Here is a 21,737-nt window from a genome sequence, read left to right as displayed (position 1 = left end):
ATGTACACTACACAACGAAAAATTAATTGAGATAATTTGAATAGATGAATCATACCAATATGACTCCTGAAGCTAACTGTCTGACCAACCGTATTTAATAATTTAAATTTTGTGTTACGTGTCATTGTGTAACAATGAAAGACAATATTATAATAGAAAACGATAAAATACAGTATTTTATGAGATAAAGAGAATGAACAATAGAAGTCTCTCTAAGAACAGTAGTCTCTTAAAATATATAAAGACTGACAATTTGTTTGGTTGGATACGAATGTAATTAGTAACGCGAAATACAGATGTGACAAGTGGAACAAACCCATGCATGGGCAGACAACTAAAACGAGAACTGTGCATGGTCAGAGAAGAAACGCGTTCTGTATGATCAGACAAGTAGTATGACATTGTACGTGAACGCCATATAAATAGAAGGGGTCTGTCCAGACAAACAGAATGGAGGTCGTATGTGGTCAGACAAGTGGAAAAGGACCTGCACATGATGAAATACTTGAACAACGGGAAGTAGTGAACATTTGGTTTATCTTGGACCGTGTAGAAAGCAGTAAAACTACGTTTTACGACTATACTTTCTTCGAAAACAATAAATATTTATGCGCTTGCACTATAAAGTTTGTGCCGTTGTGTACGGGCTTAACGATCGTGAACGATTTACGCTGCGAAAATAGATTTTTTTTAAAGAGAATAACCGCAATAAATTTGCGTTGTTTTTCGACTATTTTATTTCTGAAAATGAATGTTTTAAGAACGCAATATCTCGTCGATCTCGGCACGGAACACAAGGCTTAACGATCAGATCGAATGTTACATTTAGGATGCTTAAGCCGAATAATATAATTTATTACGGTCGAAACACGCGATCAGCGTAACTGAAGTACAACGTTAATGCTACTTAGGTCCGTGCTCATATTTCACGATAATTGGTATCAATTAGTATTTTATAAAATCAGTATCGGCACATCAATTTCTCATGAATGATATACGAGGCAGCCGATAATCGCGTGACCAAGTATCGTATAATGCACAATAACGTGACATTGCTGTTTCGTGATTTTGCTAATGACGATAATCGTGTTTCGATTACATACATCACTTTGCAAAATGCTGCGTACGTTGTAAAGTGTTTCAAAAGGATTATCTGTAATTGCTCCTCCTCTGAATTACTTGAGCACATAAAACTCTTAAACACAATTTTGTACAAATTACAGAAAATTTTTATGCAATTCGTTAAATATAGTGTTAACGTTCAAGAACATATTAAAGTTTTTCGAAATTTTTTTAAAATGACTTAACTAAATGTGATATTACCGTATTTTTAATTACAAAAATTTGAAAATTTCTGTTACTGATCAGAGGCTGATAAATAACCTAGTTTGTTTGGATGAATCCAATCGACGTCTTCATGCTCCAGCGATAAAAAAAGACTGCAACAGTTATTAGAAAATAGAAGGTAGAACAACAACGACAAATGACAATGACGAAATATCTCCAAGGAAGAAATTACGAAGAGAGACATCGCAAGCGCATCAAGCTACCATAAAAAAGCATCGTCTGTTTCGCGGGTGCTTTCACAGTTTCTACCAAAGGGGTAATATTTCCTCATCAAGAGATGTTCTTCGAGGAACAAAGCATTCCTCGCCGAAGAATCCGCCAGTCTTTCGTTGTCTCGACGCGAGAAAGCTCGCTTTTAAAGGTTTATTCAGCGTCGAAACGAGCGCCTTGGTATTCCTGAAAAATACGCGACACGTGTGTCCTGTATCATAACGACGCTATCCGGGAAAGCGTTAGACGTGTTCACCCTGCATCGAATCCGCCTAAATCACGGCCAAGGGATTCCCGCGAGGACTTAGATCGAATTTATATCCCTCGCTGGATATTTTCTCGAGGCTTGCCGCGGTCGCGAATACGGAACTGCCGGTACATGTCTTCTCTCTCTATTTTTCAGAAAAAGAATATCGTCGCGAACAGTCAGTTCGGGAAAGCAGTCGAAAGAAGAGGAAGGATAACGCCGTTCCATGGAATGAAGATGTATGGATCCGAGCGTTTTGAGGACGTACACAAGAGTGTAACATAGAATACACGTGTAAATTTGAAAATTTTATCAATTTTCAAAATTTCGTATTAAATTTCGAATTTGTCAATTTCAAGCTTTGGAATCATCAACTTTCCTCGCTTTCGAGACACTCGATTTATAGGTTTTTCCAAATTCAGAACTTCGACAATACTGTTTTCCAAATTCAGAACATCGACAATACTGTTTTCCAAATTTCGTACATTCTGAAATTGTTAGAGTTTTAAATATTTGCATTTCCAAATCATTGCATTCTATTCTTAAATATCTAGATATCTAGATTTCTATGTCTCTAAATTCCTAAATTTTTCAATACATCATGAGATCCTTAAATCTCTAGATTCCAATATCTGTGTATATCCCTACATTTCTAAACCTATAGATCCATAGACCTCAGCATCTCTAAATACTGGAACCCATAGATACCAAGAATCTTAGATTTCTATATCCCTAGATCTCTAAATTTCTAAATCCCTAAATCCCTATATTTCTAAATCCCTAGATCTCTAAATTTCTAAATCCCTAAATCCCTAGAATTCAAGATACCTAGATCTCTAAATTTCTAAATCCCTAAATCCCTAGAATTCAAGATACCTAGATGTCTAAATTTCTAAATCCCTAAATCCCTAGAATTCAAGATTCCTAAATCTCTAAATTTCTAAATTTCTAAATCCCTAAATCCCTAAATCCCTAAATTCCTGAATACCTAGATCCCGAAATCCCTAAGTCCCTGAATACCTAGATCCCGAAATCCCTAAGTCCCTGAATACCTAAATCCCGAGATCCCTAAGTCCCTGAATACCTAGATCCCGAAATCCCTAAGTCCCTGAATACCTAGATCCCAAAATCCCTAGATCCCTGGATCCCTAGATCCCTGGATCCCTGGATCCCTAGATCCCTAGATCCCTAAATCCCTATATCCCTATATCCCTGGATCTCTAGTTCCCTAGGTTCCGAAATTTATTATATTCCTACTATATTTGTAGATTTCTAAATTTGAAGACTCATAGATTTATAAATCCCTATATTTCCAGGTCCCTATATTCCTAAATACCTAGATCCCTTGATGCTTAGATCCTTAGGTACCTAAATTCCTAGGTTCCTGAATTCCTGTATTCCTAAATTCTCAAACCCCTACATTCCTGAATCCCTAAATCTCCAAATTTGATTTTCCTAACTTCTCAATTCTCCAAGTCCCTAAATTCTTCAAATTCTCCAACGCAAAATACCTAGATTTCCATATTCGTAAATCCTCTAATTCCAAAATTCAACAATTCTTGTATCTCAAAATTCTTAATCCACCTCTAAGTTTTCGATTACGAAATCCACCTCTAAGAAGCCTCTTCACACATGAGTATCATATTCCTCCCAGTAAGGCAAGATTTGCTTTTGACTGCACTATAATATATTGTTTCAACGGTGCTATAAATGCGCGATAAAGCTACTGAAATATCCGTTTCGGACGTGTACCTTGTACGTTTGGTGGAAATCCCGAGGTTCCAGAAAATAGAACAATGAAACAGATTTATCTCGTGCGAAATATTCGGTCAAAGAGGCGAAGTATGATGGGGTATTCGATACCCTTGCGAATTTGCAAGCCAATGGTGTAGCAGCGTTTCAAATCGTTGTTTCTCGTTCGCGGTTAGAAATTGTTGATACTGTTGCAAATTTGGTAGGTAAAATTCGTTTTAACAGGTGAGGCAATTCGATAGGCTTGATATGTGAACGTGTAACGTTAACGTGATATTATGTCCGAATTAATTTCTTTTTCCGTCGGGTTATAGCTGATACATCAAAGAGGAATGTATTATTTCACAAATATAAAATGAACAATTTTATCATTGACGTTCACTGAAAATTGAATGATTATATGATCGATGTTCAATGAAAGAATGAATACTTGTATAATTGATATTTAATGAAAAAGTGAACACTTATATGATAAATGTCTAATGAAACAATGAATACTTGTATAAATAATATTCAATGAAAAAATGAACACTAATACAACTGAAATTTACTGAAAAATCGATATTCTTAATACATGATATATTTAAAAAAATATGTAACATTTCTGAATGCATTAGTACACAACAAGAGGATATCGTATGTAATTCAATATTTTTATTATTGCATAGTTTCCGATGAAAAGCAGGGATCAAATCGATATTATCGTTAAACACGAGATCATCACCGTGTTTCATAAGCTTCTCGGAAATAATTTACCCGCGTGCTATTCACGTCAAGGCATATTCAATCAACGTTTTAGTTGATTATCAAAATTACTGTATCCTATCGAGCATATCGCTGATAGGTCAACTAAATATTATATCATCGCGATACGATCGGACAATTTTCCATCAATAAAATTTATTTCACTCGCTGTGTTTTTTATTAGCATATATACATGATTAAATAAATTAATTTGATTGAATTAACTGAGCTAAATAACGTAGAAAAATTGTTTAAATATCTCATTATTATGGAAATACTTTTATTATGTCTTTATTATCATCCAAATGACTTTCATCATATTTGCTTTGTGTTTTAAAATAAGACTGACATTTCATTTTACACTTTTACAATTTTTTCTTTATAGATGATATACAAAAGGTAAATCATTTATTATATTTTCTAAATTGTAGAATGACACTAACGAACGAAAAATAAGAATTAACGTTAAATCGTTCACATTGGAAATCGATTGTGAACGAAAACTAATCTCTTTCTTCCATTCTGATGAAGAAGGCGTTGGCCAACGATCGGATAAGAAAAATTGACTATATCGAGGATTTATCGTTGCTCGAAGTTAGATAAAAGTTCATCGAACACCGCCGAGGTAAGTCTCGAGAATGTAATGAAGTGTACCAAGGAGATAGTCTACGATTAACTTAATTACATCCCATTGGCTTTGACGTTGCCGCTTCTTCGGTGCTCGACGACGTCTAACATCGGAAAAATTGTCGATCTCGTCCTCGAACTTATTAATAACGCTCGAATTGCTTTCCGGTTACGATACTACGAGACATCGTGGAACCTGTGAACTCGAATCGAATCCAATTTGAATTGGTAATTAACTTAACGTTCGTTTTATTTACGCTGAAATAAATCTTCGTGTATCTACTTTATTCCCGATGTAAATCACTCAGAATCGATTCAGCTGCTCCCATTTTATTCGGGAAATACGGTGTCCGAAATGTTAAAAAAAAACTGAAATTTACAAAGCTAAAAAATTTCCGATTTTCTAAAATCCTAAATTCTGGAACTCAAAAAATTGTTAACTCGGTAAATTTAAAATTTCGAAATACCTAACCCTGTGGATTCATGAATTTGACTATTTTTAACTCGACAAAAGAACCTAATCTTGGTCCGCAACGAAGCTTGTAAATCTTTAAATTTCTCAATTCAGACCATATCTTCGCGTTTACTGTCGAATTGGCGGAGTTATGATTCCACTTCCAAAAGAAATTTACGACTTCTTTCACCTGTACGTCTGAAAATAAGTTCCTCAAATTGGCAGAAATAAATGAAAGTTTCGAGATAACAAATCTGAGCTGCGGAAAAGAACCGATATGAAGTTGCGATAGTACTTCGGTGAAGTTTCTTAGACATCTGTTACCTTATAAAACTACTAGTCTACTCGATAGATACTTGTTCATCGCAGTGGCTGCTAAACAAGTAATCGTGTTGGAAAACATCGATTTGTTTTGGATCTGTAGGATCTTCTAACCTGTACAATCGATTCTTGTACAATTCTCGAAAGCGGGCAATCAGTTTGTAAACTGTTCGCCATATTTCTCCAACACGAAATAGTCATCTGTTCTTGCACTGTTTTATTTCTAAATACAATGAACGTAAATGAAAATACAGGTAATTTATAATAATCTACGTAAAAGACAAGACAAATTTTTTCTAAGAAAGAAAAATTTCGCGTCATATTTTCTGGTTATTTCCTGTCGTAGAATCATATCTTGTTTGCCACATATAATCAAGTTTCCCGCCACGTAGACCTCTTATCCCTTATTCTTATTCTTCATTGTCTTCTTTCAATTTTCGCTTCCTCCTCGATTAATACACGTTCAAAATCCCCTCTAAATTCTTTTCGCTATCGTTCCAGTTATCCCGGAACGATCAGTGGCTATCTCGGTGAACGTATTTGCGCCGTACGCCGGCGAATAAAAAGGATAAATGAAACAGTTGAACAGATAAAAGGAAGAAGGAAGAGAAAGGAACTATAAGCGCGGGCTAAAACGAGCTTGAAGAGCTTATCTTCCTTTATACCGCGTGCCTCGCATTCCTCGATAACTTATAATCCATTCTGACAGAGATTGCGATAAGAATAGCTCGAAATTTGTCAAACCTTATAGAATCCCCGATAAATCATTGCGGAACAGAAGTGGAAAACGTCACGGAAAAGGCCATATAAATGGAAGTTCTTTAACTGGGCGATTTAAAGTAAACTTCAAAACTTGACAATTTCTTAATTTCTTCATTTGTAAATTTGTGACTTTGTGTTTGAAAGTTTAAGAACTTTAACTAGAAAATTTGAGGACGTGAAAACTTGCAATGAGAACTTCATTTGAAAATTAATTTTGTCAATTTAAAAATTTTTTAATTTGGAGATATCTGTGAACAGAAAAGAGATTTCTGTGAATTCTGATTTAGTCTGATTTAGTGAATTGATTTTAAACTACAAATGGAATGAAAAACCATTAAGTTGTTATATCGCTGAAAACTTGTACTGACAATGAGACTTATATTGAGACCTGTACTGAAACTCTAACCCTCGCGTTATAATATACATCCCACACCTAACAATTATAGCTATAAATTCACAATTTAACTTAGACAGTCACTAAAAATCTGACGTGACTATAAATGCAATTTAAAAAAAATTTTGTAAAAAATTTGTAATTTTGTAAAAGTCCATTAGTTAATATTGTGATTAATTTCTAAAGTAGAAGTATCTAAAAATTGAGGACTCGAAGACATGAAAATGTAGTTTCAAGATTCCGTACAGTTCCGTTGGATTAACGAAGATTATTCGCGTCTATCTTTTTATCATTTCACCACGTAATCAAGTATGTAGTCTGGCGAAAGCGATGAGAAATTAAATTAATTTTATCGGCTTAAGGGAGTCCCTTCCGACTCTGATATCAGCCTCGATCCCTTCGCTTCCGACTCACGTCACATCACCGGAAATGCTCGACTACCCTTCCTGCTTCCTTCTCGTGGATGATAGAAGCTCACCACGCACTCTATACCAACATCCTTTCCACGGTTTTTGCAATTCTATTACACCAGAGAAATGTTCTATTAAGTGAATAACCTAATCTTATGACTTTTCTGCTTGATTAAAAATTGTACGATCAATATACATGGTGCAAATTTTATTACCTCAAAGTTCATAGTTTTGCTTTTGTCAAATATCAGTCTTAAAATATTTTGGTTGAAAGGTCTACTGAATTCATTTAATGTCACTGTTTCTTTATTATTAATTGTTACTATTGTCTGCTACACTATGTTTATACATACGTATAGTATTATAGATTCAGTTCAAATTTATTTCAAATTCTGTATAAAATGGTGAGTCACCTTTCCAGTATTACATTAACATTAAATCTACCAAACCGGTCAAATGACCGCTCCACAAGTTTCTCACAATAAGGCACACATTTTGTCAAAGTACATTCCTTGAAATCAGCATTGATTTTCATCAAGACAAAGAATAAATGTGTACTAATTTATATTTCGTCGATTGTTTATTTATTTTTTAACCTGATTTTTAATTTCAAATTAAGTACACATGTCGATAGGTTTAGTGTTAAGTGTTAAATTAAGAAATTTCGAATTTTCTCAAAGCCACTAGAACCAGTAATCGAGGATCGCCGGTTCCATAACTTCTACATGCTACCTAGCTACTTGCACTCTGTCGCTTGATAGACCACCGTGGAAGCAGCGTGTCCACCTGTATGGCTCCTTAAATACTCTATAACACGAAGAGGAATACCATGGGTTACGAGTACATGGACGTAGCACGAGAAAAAGGGGAGAACGTCACGAGGAAAGCTCATCCTGCAAAACCACGAGGGACCCCCGGATGTTTAACACGGGGCTGCTGCGCTCGTTCCGCATTGTTTGCCCGCATAATAATTTACGTGCACACGAGAAAGCTGTTAGAGAGACGATGCTCGGACGAATAAGGAGGGGGGTCCTCCGACTAGAAGTATGCTCGCGATTAAATGATAGGGTACCGCGACATTCGCCACGGTCTGAAATAATGTCTCAGGTATTACCGGAGGTGTTCACCTGTCGTTTCCCGTAAAATTCTAACTTCTCGAGTAACCTTTGAGAGCACTAGATATAGTATAGTACTAGATTATAGTGGTAGAGCACTCGAATCGCTTGTTTACGATATAATAAAAACATGCGAAGCTATCTTTTGACCGCTACAACCAGATGGAGAACGCTATAGTCGTTGGCTGTTTTGCTTAATAACACGGAAGCTAGAAGACAGCGCTGTATGCGCTGCAACGAAGCAGAACCATGTCAGATAAGATAAGAACGGAAAAAGACGAAGGTACTTGGTTAAAAAGGAAGAACAAGGGAAACGACCAACGTGATAATACGAGCAGGCATGATCAACTTTACAGGGAGAAAGCTACCAAATGGATTAGACGTTCTTTTTCGATAGTCCTCTCTGATACGGTGCGAACGTGTTCTAATTATCTTAATTAATTTTCTGAAAACACTGATATAATTCTATGTCCACTTTCTATAATTAACTTCAAGTTTGCTTTCAGATGTTACGAAAGTAGGGACATGTTTATTATAGAAAAATCAATAGGGAGAAAAATGTGGACTTAGCCTGACTTATAGGTACAAAATTTGACTTGCAACATGCAATATACAGAATTATTCACGTTTTCTTGAAGAAAACATCTTATAGTTGTTTATTTTTTTGTTCGACCCATTGCTTGAATCTAATGCTGGAGCTTGAACCTAAGATAAACATGATTGTCTAATTCAAAATAATGTACAATGAAATTCATATATTTTGTCGAACATAAATTAATAGCAAATTTTACAGTTAATGTTTCTTATCTTATAAAAACTCTTGTAGTACAATCATAATTTTTATGCAACATTTGTTACTCTTTGTAATTTCGAATTTTTCTTACATCTTTTAAAAACATTGTAGTTTAGCTATACTATACAATCCATCGAACTTTATTCTTTAACAAAGAATACTGATTTAATTTCTCAGAAAGACATTACTTTTTCACCATCAAAGACAAAGAGTTCATATATTAAACAGAGCAGCGAAAATGTATAGCTGTTATGTTGCACTATAAAGTAAGTATACCTCCCAGATCCGTATCTAAAATAGATGATAATCTCCGAGTATGAGCAGTATCGAAGTTCCGGAAGTTTTCGCGTTCAATTTTTCGTGAGGTCCCTGCAGCCCGAGCAATTGCGGAAACTTGAAAGAATTCCAAGTAATCTCCATGAACATCGTCTCGGCGTTCGCCACAACCCCTTCGCACCCCGACCGCCCCATAGTCTGTCGATTCGCGTAATGCATTCCATTCGCGAGAAGCCATAAGATTTTCACGGTGGCCGTGTTCTGGAGCGTTACGTGTCGATACAAGCGCGTGTAGGCTCGTTTGAATAAAAGATCGTTTTGAGAATCAGCGCGCGACGACCCAGGGGCAAGCTTCCTGCCGGAGCAAAAATCGGGTATCGGCCGATGGTTAATTCATGGCGGTGAGATCCCAGCAGACGAGCCCCGGTAAAAAGAGATCCGAGAGTGATAAAATACATTTCGAACTGTACGCTCTGTTTTGCCGCCTCTGCCTATTCACATCCCTTACGCTTTCAAATTTTATCGACTTCCCTCTCCTTTTTTCCTCTTATCCGTTTTATCGTTGTTACGTGCCGCGTTATTCTTGCTGATTCACGCCGGTTTCTAATGAAAGATAAAGTACGAGATATTTGCTTGTATAAATCATAGATTGTCGCTCGGTCACGTAGAATGTTCAAACGTTCGATTTGAACTAAATGATGTTTTTTACTCGGACATCTAATATTTACGTCATATTTGAAGATGCGGCTTTAGAACTTTAGTGGCAATTAATAATAGAAGAATAACTTCAAAAGAGTCTTTTTCATCTGAAAAGTTGTCACTTGTCAAAAATCTCCGAGTGCACAGGTTATAATTCTTTGAATCTATGAGAACGACTGTTTCGCTTAATAACGGAATTTCGTCGAAATTACAAACACGACAAATGGATTTACGTCAGTCCCGATTTTAGACAGTAGTCTTTGTTTATATCCTTGAAACGTTTTAGCCGTCGAAACAGTCGGACGAAGCGTATCGTGCATGCGCCTCTATTTTCCCGTCTGACGATATCCGAACGTGAATAGTATGACGTGACACTCGAGAGCGACGCGATATGAGGACATTATCATTATTGCAGGATATCGTGGAATAAGTTTCCGCTTTGCATCGACAGATCTCCGAGCGGTGGAAATTTTCACGGAAGTTCTGCGACGAACGCCATTAGGGAATCGAAACGGTCGAATGCGGGCTCGGGAATTCGAGAGAAAATATTTGCGAGGCCATGAATCTCTGCAGCTTCCATTTTGTACGAAGAAGAGGAACGAGGAGAGGAAACCAGTTTTATCGTGCTACTGTCGCCTTCGGGGAAACGCGTATTCCTTCACTGGTTATTTGCTTTTGTTGTTTCGTTAAGGGAAATGACAACTTGATTCGGCTGTATTGCTTCGTATCGACGAATTCGTGTTTCTCTTGTTACACCGTTTCTGCATTCTGGATTTTTCACTTATTGTGAACTCAATTACTTTGATTGCTGCTAACTCGTGTCTTTTGGTAGTACTCTCAGGTGTTTATTATTCGGAGTAGAAATTCAAGATTTTCAATTAGAATTTATATACAGGGTGTGAATATTGAAAAGTAAGATCTTTAACACTTTCATACGTCAGTACATTTCACTGACTCACTTTCGCAGACAATATAAACTATGATTTATAAAATTGTTTTCAAATTTATTACACAAAACTTGCAATCCAAATTTGTTTGTGATCAGTTCAACTGGACTGCTCGTTGATGAAAATGAATGTCTGTTAATATCTATTAAATTAACATGTTGGAAGAATGTACTTACTGCAGGCACCCTCATGGCTGACACGTGTAGTTCTTCTCTCCTGGCAGCTAGTTTTTTGTAGATGACAGTGATTTGTGTAGGTGACGTTGTCAGAGCCGCAAACAGGTTTGGAGGTCGAAGGACAATCATTAGGACACTGACATAATGGTTTCCCGTTCTCCGACACGACGCAAGTTGCACCCCAAGAACAGTAAGTCTTCTCGCAAGGTTCTGAAACGAGAACAATAATTGATCAGTAAAATGCAATAATCTAAAATACTTAGAATTTTAAAGTTATTAGACGAGCAACAGAACATGATATCATTCTGTGAAGAGTTAGCTGATCAAAATGATTACTCTATTAATAGCATAAGTTATGAGATGTAAAATTCCTATTAATAATAGTTATTTTCAACTGTGTTATATTTTGTTAACCAAGTTATTAAAAATATTTTAAATTTTAGAAAATTGCATCTACTAGTATATTGCAGTCTTGTATCGAAATTCAATAGCATTGCAAAGGAACATCACTGCGTGAAATTGCACATTTTCGAATTTTCCAATTCGACGAAATCTGTGATTACGATGTAATAAACAAGCGCGAATCTGTATCCTTCTGATGAAAATTTATCGAACATTTATCGGAGCGTTGACAAAAGCACAAGCTACGTTAAATTAATTTGACCGAGAAGCGGATTGATCAGTAAATCAAAATTATCCGTATAACAGAAATTCCGTTTATGAGACGCGTTTACATACGCGTGCGTGTAATCGTGCATTTTCAGCTGCGATAAACAACGACTAAAAATATAGACACAAAAACAGAATATCCGTTATCGAAAAGAATCATCTCGTCGTTAAATTTTCTGTTCGGAACTGGCAAAACTTTTCACCTGATTAAAATTCCTGTCGCTGAAGTTATCATTGATCAATTACAAACACCAAACTCTTCAATTAAATTCTATTCAGATAACTTTTGTTTTACAAATTGTGGCTCGGAAATGGCGGCGGATCCGCAGAGAAACAAACACCATTGTCTTTGTTCCAAGTCGTAGATTCGAGGAAATTCGTCTCAAAGCTTACGTCCAAGCATTAACCAACCAACGAGAAATCAACGACGGGACTTTCAATAAAACATTCTTCAGAATTTTGCCATTCAACGTTCGCGCTTCAAATGCAAGCCGCTTCGAAATCGCTGGTATTTCTGCTCTTTTTCGCTATAGCCACCGCCGAGCCCAAATATAAATCCTAGATTGATCGTCTGAAGCCTCGATTCCTTTGATTCTTATAATTTTCAATTTAGAAATAATACTCTTCCAACGTATTAAGAAGTTTTAATTAAAATTAGCGATCGCAATTTACTTTTAACGCTTTTAGGCTTCACTATGACAAATTCCTTAATTTTCTCTATCTTGTACTTGTTTATTCTTTTTCACTATATAAAATTTTATACATAATAAACAAACAAGATGGCTACAGAGAAACGAATGCGACGCGATCACGTTAATGTATAACTGTTATAAAGTAATAAACTATGCAGCTCAAAAGAAACATGAGGTGATATTATTTGCCACGTGTACCAGTTAATAATTCTTAATTTTTTTTTAAAGAAAACAATTTAAATTTGGGAGAAGACAAAGATGCAACAACATGTAACAACAAAATAACATTCATTGTGTCTCAGAATTGAGAATTGTCAATCCATATATCAGACACATATTAATTTGCATAACTCAGCACCAAGAACTGTTTAGTGCTTAATGGAGTTCCAAGAATGCTGTTCCTAACTAAAGTGCCACATATTTTGATTCACGGTCCTCGATTAATAATTCTAAATCAGAATTTAAATTTCTGGTAAGGTGTTCTTTGAAGGAAGTTCGCAAAACGTTCTTAACCGGAAAGGAAGAGACGTTGGCCAAGTTCGATGGGGAGGTGCACCGCGGTACGAAAGAAACTTCCAGAAGTGAATTACTGGAGCGTCGGGAGCGGAAATTCGTGTTTCGAAAGCTTTGTAGTACTTACGCCGGCGGGGACAGTCGATAAGAAAACACCAATTAAAGGGAGCCGTTCGACGAAAATAATTAGCTCCGGCCGATCAACGCCGGGGAAAGGAATTTCCTGGCAGAACGGCCACGTCACCGACCACCCCCTTTTTCCTCCACCGATGTCTTTTTTCCCCCTGATCGTTGGCCAGAGAGATTCGAGGAAGCGCAATCAATTTTCCAGGAAAGTTGGCTTCAGACCGAAAGAAAGCCGCTGGGTAACCTCAACGGATAATCCCAACGGCTTGGTCATTAATATGGTGGACAAGTTGATCCTTCGTGAAAAAATCACCCGAATATCCTGGCCTCTCGACCCGATCGTTCCGAAAGCCTTCTTCGTCTTATCCCGTGGACTTTAACCTTGAACGAGGGTGTGGTCGATCAAACATACCCTTTGGTATATGGTTTCCGTCATATAATGGAAACCATTGTAAAACTCATATGTAAACTTCGGAGTTTTTGTATTTTCAAGTTTTCATTTTTTTTAATATACTTTTTCAAGCTTTCAATTTTTTAACGTTTCAAATTTTATCATTCGCAAGTTTCCAACTTCAAATGTTCTCACCCTTTATTTCCAAGGTTTCAAGTGTTTCTCTAGTTTTCAAGGTTTCAAATTTTCTCACTCTAAAATCTTCAAGGTCTCAAATTTTCTTCTCAAGTTTTCAAGGCTTCAAATTTTCCCATCCTTAAATTTTCAAGGTTTCAAATTTTCTCCTCAAGTTTTCAACGTTTTAAATTTTCTCATTCTAAAATTTTCACACACCTAATTTTATAAATTCTGCAATTTCGGATTTTCTAAAGTTATGAAATTCTAACTACATATTTTTAAATTAATGAAACTTAATTTCTTATTCCTCGTATTCTTAAATTTCTAACACTTTAAAATTCAAGTTTTCAAGAATATTAAATACAAGTTCTATGAATTATTACCTGCAATTATTAATTTATTATAAATATTCCAGATAAGAGAAAACACATCTTGTGTCGAATAAAATCAAATTTGAAACCAATGCCCAAATAGTTTTAAAATGTTGATATAAATGCAAATAACAAGAAGAATTATTCTGCAGGACATGTAAGATTTTTATACAAGTCGATAAAAAAACGATTTTATCTATCGACTATCGCTTTCCTCCGTACCAATTGGCGAGCATTTAGAACGAGATCCGAGATTCACGATATCACCGTTATCGAAACGAAAAGCAGGAGAGTCGCGGTTCAAAGTGTTCTCCACTGTAACGTTTCAATGCTGTCTCCTTTTTCTCCGAAGTGGATTTTTCTAATATTTCATGGCTTGGAGGGTGAACACAAAGGTGGAGGGTGACTTCTTCGGGGCGACCTCCTTTGCGTGGATTGTATTCTGAGAGGAGGGATTAAATGGGTCACGTCGTGAATGAATTTGTGCGGCTCAAGCACGTTTTCGACAAGTTGGTGACAATTACTAGAATCACTGTGGAAATCTAGAAATTAAGCGTAACGTATGCCAGCTGCATCTAGATGTAACTCTTAGTTATGAATCATTCAAGCGTGAAACTTCAGATTCTGTTTTCTCTGTTGCATATTGTGAATTTTACTTTTATACATACAAGTATGTCAGTCAATAAAAATATCTGAATCTCGCAAATTAAAAATTATGGGAATATTTTATTATCTACGTTCTCAAAAATAAAAAAGGAAAAACATTGTAATAATTTTTGTATGTGATGGTACTTCAAGAACTTAATTTTGTGAATATGTAGTATTTAATGAATATGTGAATATGTGAATATGCGAATATGCGAATATGTGAATATGTGAATATGTGAATGTGTGAATGTGTGAATGTGTGAATATGCGAATGTGTGAATATGTGAATGTGTGAATGTGTGCATATGTGAATGTGTGAATATGTGAATGTGTGAACGTGTGAATATGTGAATATGTGAATATGTGAATGTGTGAATATGTGAATGTGTGAATATGTGAATATGTGAATATGTGAATATGTGAATATGTGAATATGTGAATATGTGAATATGTGAATATGTGAATATGTGAATATGTGAATGTGTGAATATATGAACGTGTGAATGTGTGAATGTGTGAATATGTGAATATGTGAATATGTGAATGTGTGCATATGTGAATGTGTGAATATGCGAATGTGTGAATATATGAATGTGTGCATATGTGAATATGTGAATATGTGAATGTGTGAATGTGTGAATGTGTGAATGTGTGAATGTGTGAATGTTTGAATATGTGAATATGTGAATATGTGAATATGTGAATATGTGAATATGTGAATATGTGAATATATGAATATATGAATATTTAAGCTTTGAATTTGTCTTTCTTATTATTACTATATGATAGTATATTTGTTTCATAGTTCAATTAAATTTAAAGCTAGACCAGTCACCGATAACTCAGGTATGCAGGTGTTAGTCAAATCGCAAATAATTGGCTGGCAATCAGAGTCAGCACTGACGCAAAATATTTACAGATTTTCCAAAAAAAATGTTCCCTATCGCGGAAAATCCTGTTGAACTCAGTGAAACATGTTGAATGAAACGGGACTAATTGGATGCTCGTAGTTTCTGCTGTCGATTCAAATGGCCGGTGTAACGCAATTGCACTCGTTTTTTCGTTTAGCGTGGAAACAAATCACCGGCGTAATAAATACGTTTTACTTTCACTAGTCACGTCGTTAAAAGAACTCGTTGGAGCGGATCAGTATCGCGATGTCTATCAATACTCCATCAAACTGAATTGTTTTCCACCGAATAGTCGTTAAGAAACCAACAGATCACGCGTGTTACGAACATTTCGATTTTTTAACCTCGTTACTCTAGATTTAACTATTAGCGCGAAGAATTATTTCATACGTCAAGCTTGAATGACTATTAACTCTAACAACTATTACACTTCAATTTTTAATTATAGGAAATATAAAATGATTTCTTGAAAAGAAATATCAAGGTACACTGAGAGGCATGTTTTTTCAGTTTACCTTTAGAGTGAATAATTGAATTTGTCACGTGTCATCGGTGAAATAAACAACTTGACGGCTGTATCTTGACTCGAGTCTTCAACGTTGCAGAAAATTTATGACTCCATTTTTCAAGCAGAAAACATCTATTAAATAACACAATACACTCAACATAATTCACTCCCCACAATCTGTTCGATCCCTATAATCTAACAATCGTATAAGTATATCCGACCGTACACTTCAATCACTATAGTAAACAGGACATAGATCTAAAAAGGCAGAAGTGATTACACAGTGTATACATATACAGTTGTGTACATTGTTCAGTATTAAAATTTATTGATACTTAGTTTGGATTTTCTCGCGAATGGAATAATTACGAACGAAATGTTTTCGCCCTACTTCGGTCGAAGACCACAGCACGGAAGAAGGTATAAAGAAAAGAAGAAAAGAGTAAAGAAAGAACCACAAGCGTTAGCACGAAGGCGGTGTAGGACAGGATCGAATACGGCGAGCGTTGACCCTTACTACTGGCTGACTATAAGCGGCACGTTACTACTTAACGTGCAGCTGTTTACCGTAACATAGTAAAGTGCCCCCTTCCTCCCCTTCCTCGCCGCTGTTATAAACTACGTGAAATATGGATCGTACCGCGGCGATTGCATCAACGTGTATGGCAAGAAAGGAGCTAACCCCATTCCCGGAATATCTATGGCCCGAAGAAGGCGGACGAAGATCTTCGAGCGATATGTATTTCGTGCACATCGCGTCGTTAAGCTTAAACGAATTCCTGCACAGTCAACAAACTACAAGGCAATTAATTTTTCAATCATTAAAGAAAGTAAGGTCAACGAAAATCTTCTTCTCTGATTTTTAAATAGCACAAAATTTTCTAAGTACAATAGGAAGGTGTAATTCAACATTAAAAATTATACTTTTCATTTGTACTATTATGTCGATTGATATAAGTATAATGTACAATTCTTATTAAATCCAAGAATTTATTTTGAGTGTACTGTTCTGTTAACTATATGTGCTTGAATGAAGTTTGGATAAGATTTTTCATAATACATATTGTATATAAATACATAATATATATTTAGTGGAAGATTTCTGTCAGTATTTTAATTTGAATCACTTTGATAGTCAATCGCATAATTTGATCACACTTTCTGAATTTAAAATTCAATTAGGGGAAGTAAGAATATTTTGATATTTCAAATCGATTCAAATCATTTACCTAAAATATGTAACATTGTTAACTCATTGTACTATGATTTATCAGGTGCGTCAGTCAGAATTAATTAACCACAGCTACAATATTAAAACGGACAATGTTATGTCAATTTAATATTATGCAATCGTTGACTATGCAAATTTTGGACTTGAACACCAAATTGAAGCGTATTAAAAATTCGAGTAAAATACCAGCTGAAGTACGAGTCAGACTGCAATCGTTGACTATGCAAATTTTGAACTTAAACTCCAAATGGAACCTTATTAAAAATTCGAGTAAAATACCAACCGAAATCAGACTCGTCAAAATGTTGGAATCAAGTGAATTGAGAAAAGATATTGTACCGATAAGGTTTTAATCGACGAACGATGCAGTATTTCCCAGTTGTCCGACATCGTTAATAATGTTCAGAGAGCAACGTATACACAATTTGTACGAAATTTCAACATACATTAGCAATCATCGAGCTGGACAACCGTCGAAGTTAATCAATATCAAATGCCGGGAAATCAATCTCATAAATTTTTCCTCGATGGTCGCTTTGATGTCATTCAAGCGAGGTTTTGCTATATATCGCATATATTTTGCTGTGTATCGAGAGAAATGATTTCGCGAGAATTCGTTCGACCATATTATACGCGAGACAAGTTCATTGATCGATTCAAAAGCATTTTTCCGTGAAAACGAGTTGAAAATTCGATGCACTCGATCACTTCTGCTCGATCTATCGATCATCTCCGTTCAAATGATGAATTAATACATGAAATGGACCGAAAGGGCTCGTTGATTATCACGAAACTCGAGCAGAATGGCACAGAGTTATTTCAATAACGTAGAATGCAACGTGATTATTAATTTCTGTGCTAATTGTACTATCTTTTAGATAATAATTTTCGGTTTACATAGCGTGAAATTAACATGGATAAATACAGTGTTAGATCTTTAGAGCTTTCATAGAATATAATCAGTTGTTTTGCGATTTTTATAATAATCACTTCGAAGGTAAATTTTTGTTATTCAAATAGGAATTAAATAAAAGTATGTCATATGTAATTTTTCTTTGACAATTTACAATTTTATTTGAATTGTATAAATGGTTGAAGTAAATGAAAAATTTAGCTGAACAAAATTTCAAACTTTATTATAATATAAATCTGTAAGCTGCATCATGAATAAACTGTTCAAACACAATTTATTAATGTAATAATATATACAAGATAATGTTTCAGTGGTCAAACGATATTAACCATAAATCATCCGATAATTTTAATACCATGAAAAATGAGATGGGTATCAATTATTTATTGTGAACGTAAAATTCGATGATAAAGGAAACGTCGATATATTTTACACAGCGACTTCGAATGACGTATCGAGAAAAAATTGTGTCGTTCCAGCGTTGAATGGCGATAACGATAACCATTGTCACATAAACTCCGGTGATTATTTCGCGTTATCAGGATTTCCATGGTGTTTACGGTAGCATCCGTCGATGGGATGAAGAAGGAATCGCGAACGAGCTCGTTCGACAATCGACGCTCTTTAACAACGGCCATTACCTATACGACATGGACGTCTTGTGTATCGTCCTTTACGATCGTTTCAGAGCACCACTACGTTCGTATAATGTCGACAGTGCATAACTGAGCACTCGTACCGTGATAAGAACGCAGAAGATAACGGTGTGTAAGGGTAATACCGAGGCACCCTTACAGCTGAGATTTCACCAACCGATAACGTGCTAATTCTTCCCAAAGCCCCGAAACAGGGTGAACGGGTTGGATACGTTTCGTGTACACGCCATTAGCAATGGCGTTTAATTAAATAACATTTCCACGTGAAATTAATAAATACGCACGTCACGTTCGGCTAATGACGCAAATAAACGTTGTTGTTGTTAAAATGTTTCATTACTACAGCAACGATAATAATTCATCAAAACAAAGAGAACACTGCGAAATAATTATTTAACTAAATTAAGCATCGAATACTTAAAATGCTATTGGAACATTTTCACCTCCCGATTTTCTAATTTTACTGTAGTAGCGTCTGTATTTTCTGTTGCTAAAGAATGTGATTGCATTTTAATATGTTGACACGATTTGTAGACGTAGAAATTCGACATCGTTGAGGCTTTCAGGGAATGTTGATTAATTTCTAACGCGCGCGGAACACTTGTGCTGACAATGCACTTTGGTATCGATCCAGCGCGTATCTTAATAATATTACCAGTCACACGCGAGCATGATACGCAGAATTTCATTTAAAATTATACGTATTATAAATCTGAAACGAAGAAATATTTTTTGTGATACTGTAAGCGTTATATGCAAGCCTTCACTCTCTAGGGAAAATATGACAATCAAGTGGCCCAATACTCGTACATTTTTAGGAACTTTTGAAAATTTGGAAAATAGGTATTTTGGGATATTGTGATTTGGGGACTTTGGGATTTGGGGGTTTTGGGATTTGGGGGTTTTGGGATTTGGGGGTTTTGGGATTTGGGGGTTTTGGGATTTGGGGGTTTTGGGATTTGGGGGTTTTGGGATTTGGGGATTTGTGGATTTGTGGATTTAGGGATTTAGGGATTTAGGAATTTAGGGATTTAGGAACTTGGGAATTTAAGGATTTAAGGATTTAGGGATTTGGAGGCTTTGAAATATGGGGATTTAGGGATTTCGAAATGGAGATATATGGAGATTTAGAGATATGGGAAACTAGGGGTTTGGGGTTTTGGGATTTGGAAGCTTAGAAATATGGGAAATTAGGGATTTGGGGACTTAATGATCTGACAGATTAGAAATTTGGGGATTCAGAGATACGGGAAACTAGGGGTTTCGGGATTTGGAAGCTTAGAAATATGGGAAATTAGGGATTTGGGGACTTGATGATTTGAAAGATTAGAAATTTCGGGATTTAGAGATATGAGAAACTAGAGATTTGAAAGATTAGAAATATGGCGATTTAGAGGTATGGGAAAATAGGAATTTAGGAATTTAAATATTAAGAAATTTAGAAATATGGAGATTTGGAAATCGGGGAAATTAGGGATTTGGGAATTTAAAGATTTGCAAGTTTAGAAATATGAAGAGTTAATGATATAGAAATCAAGGGATTTAACTCTAAAAAAAATCTGAGAATTTGAGGATCTAGTGTTATAGAAATCTAACAATTTGACAATCTAGGGATATGTCAATATAGGACTTTAAGGGATCAAGAATTAGGGTAAGGGACTTTGCATTTCAGGAATTTTAGGATCATCGAATTTACTGATCTAAGAACTTGAATATAGATATGTTTATGAATTTAGATATTTTGAAATTTAGTAATTTGTGTATTTTGAAATAAAAAAATTTTATTCAATATATTATTAAAGAATTCATATATTACTTAGGAAGCTGGTAAATTTTGGAAAATTTTTTGTCTAAATTTAAGTATAAAATAAACATTTGAATAAATGTACGATAAGCATGTAAAAATTCTATAACTACATAATTTACAAACGTGGTTCAAAAAATTCGACGATTCGGAAAATATCCGTAAACTTGAAAAATTACTGAATTCCTAATAAAACGTCGAGATTAGAAAATGCGAGAATACGAAAATTTGAAAAATTCAGAGGTTTGAAACTCGCGCGAAGTATTTATACGAAAGAATTCAACGTTGCACACGAGAACAAATTCAGCCGGAGCGAACAAATATTGCTTCTTCCTCATCGTCAAAATTCAACATTCTTCCCTTTCTTTTTGTACGGAAATTTCTCCGCCGGCAAAGAAGAGCGAGCGTTTGTTCGCCCGGTATGAACGCACGTTGGAACATCGTGATTTTCGTTATTAACGATACGGAATTCGATATTTGGCGGAACGTGATCGCGACACGAAATGTGGTCGCAATTTTTGCATAGTTACCGTCAGTTTTCGTGTCACCGAGCGAAGAAAGCGGCACGTAGAGGAAAAATGGAGAAAAAGGTGATCGCGCGAAAGGAACCATCCTTTCAGTTGTTCGAATCGAAGTCCGTGACGGTTTCTTGTGACCGGTTCGCATTTTCCTGGCGGCTCGATCATCCGTCATGATCCATCTTGCTTGTCTATCGAATAGGGCAGTTACGTTTCTTCAGGAAAGTCGTCAGATCGCGTACGTGTACGTGCTTCGGAAGAGTAATGGCCGTTGGACCAACCGCGTCAGCTGGGAGGCATTAGTAACCACTAATCCATAGTGCATTATTGGATTG

General features: G+C 35.7%; 1 protein-coding gene and 1 long non-coding RNA gene across 13 annotated transcripts in view; one reads left to right on the top strand and one right to left on the bottom strand.

Moving 5' to 3' along the window:
* LOC100880704 (agrin) overlaps positions 1–21,737 on the bottom strand; it is a 656,625-nt gene that overhangs the window by 157,803 nt on the left and 477,085 nt on the right. For all 12 annotated transcript variants that reach the window (XM_076532486.1, XM_076532494.1, XM_076532499.1 and 9 more), the window contains one exon: positions 11,275–11,484. In XM_076532486.1, the coding sequence (XP_076388601.1) occupies positions 11,275–11,484 (210 nt within the window). The remainder of the gene's footprint in view (positions 1–11,274; positions 11,485–21,737) is intronic.
* Positions 7,508–9,025, top strand: LOC143264610 (uncharacterized). The gene is made up of 2 exons (XR_013038411.1): positions 7,508–8,794; positions 8,890–9,025. It is a non-coding gene; the product is annotated as an uncharacterized LOC143264610 (long non-coding RNA).

Source organism: Megachile rotundata, chromosome 1 (genome assembly GCF_050947335.1).
Source record: "Megachile rotundata isolate GNS110a chromosome 1, iyMegRotu1, whole genome shotgun sequence".
Taxonomy (NCBI): domain Eukaryota; kingdom Metazoa; phylum Arthropoda; class Insecta; order Hymenoptera; family Megachilidae; genus Megachile; species Megachile rotundata.
The sequence above is the reverse complement of the archived record's forward strand: the minus strand, read 5'-3'. Positions and strand labels throughout refer to the sequence as shown.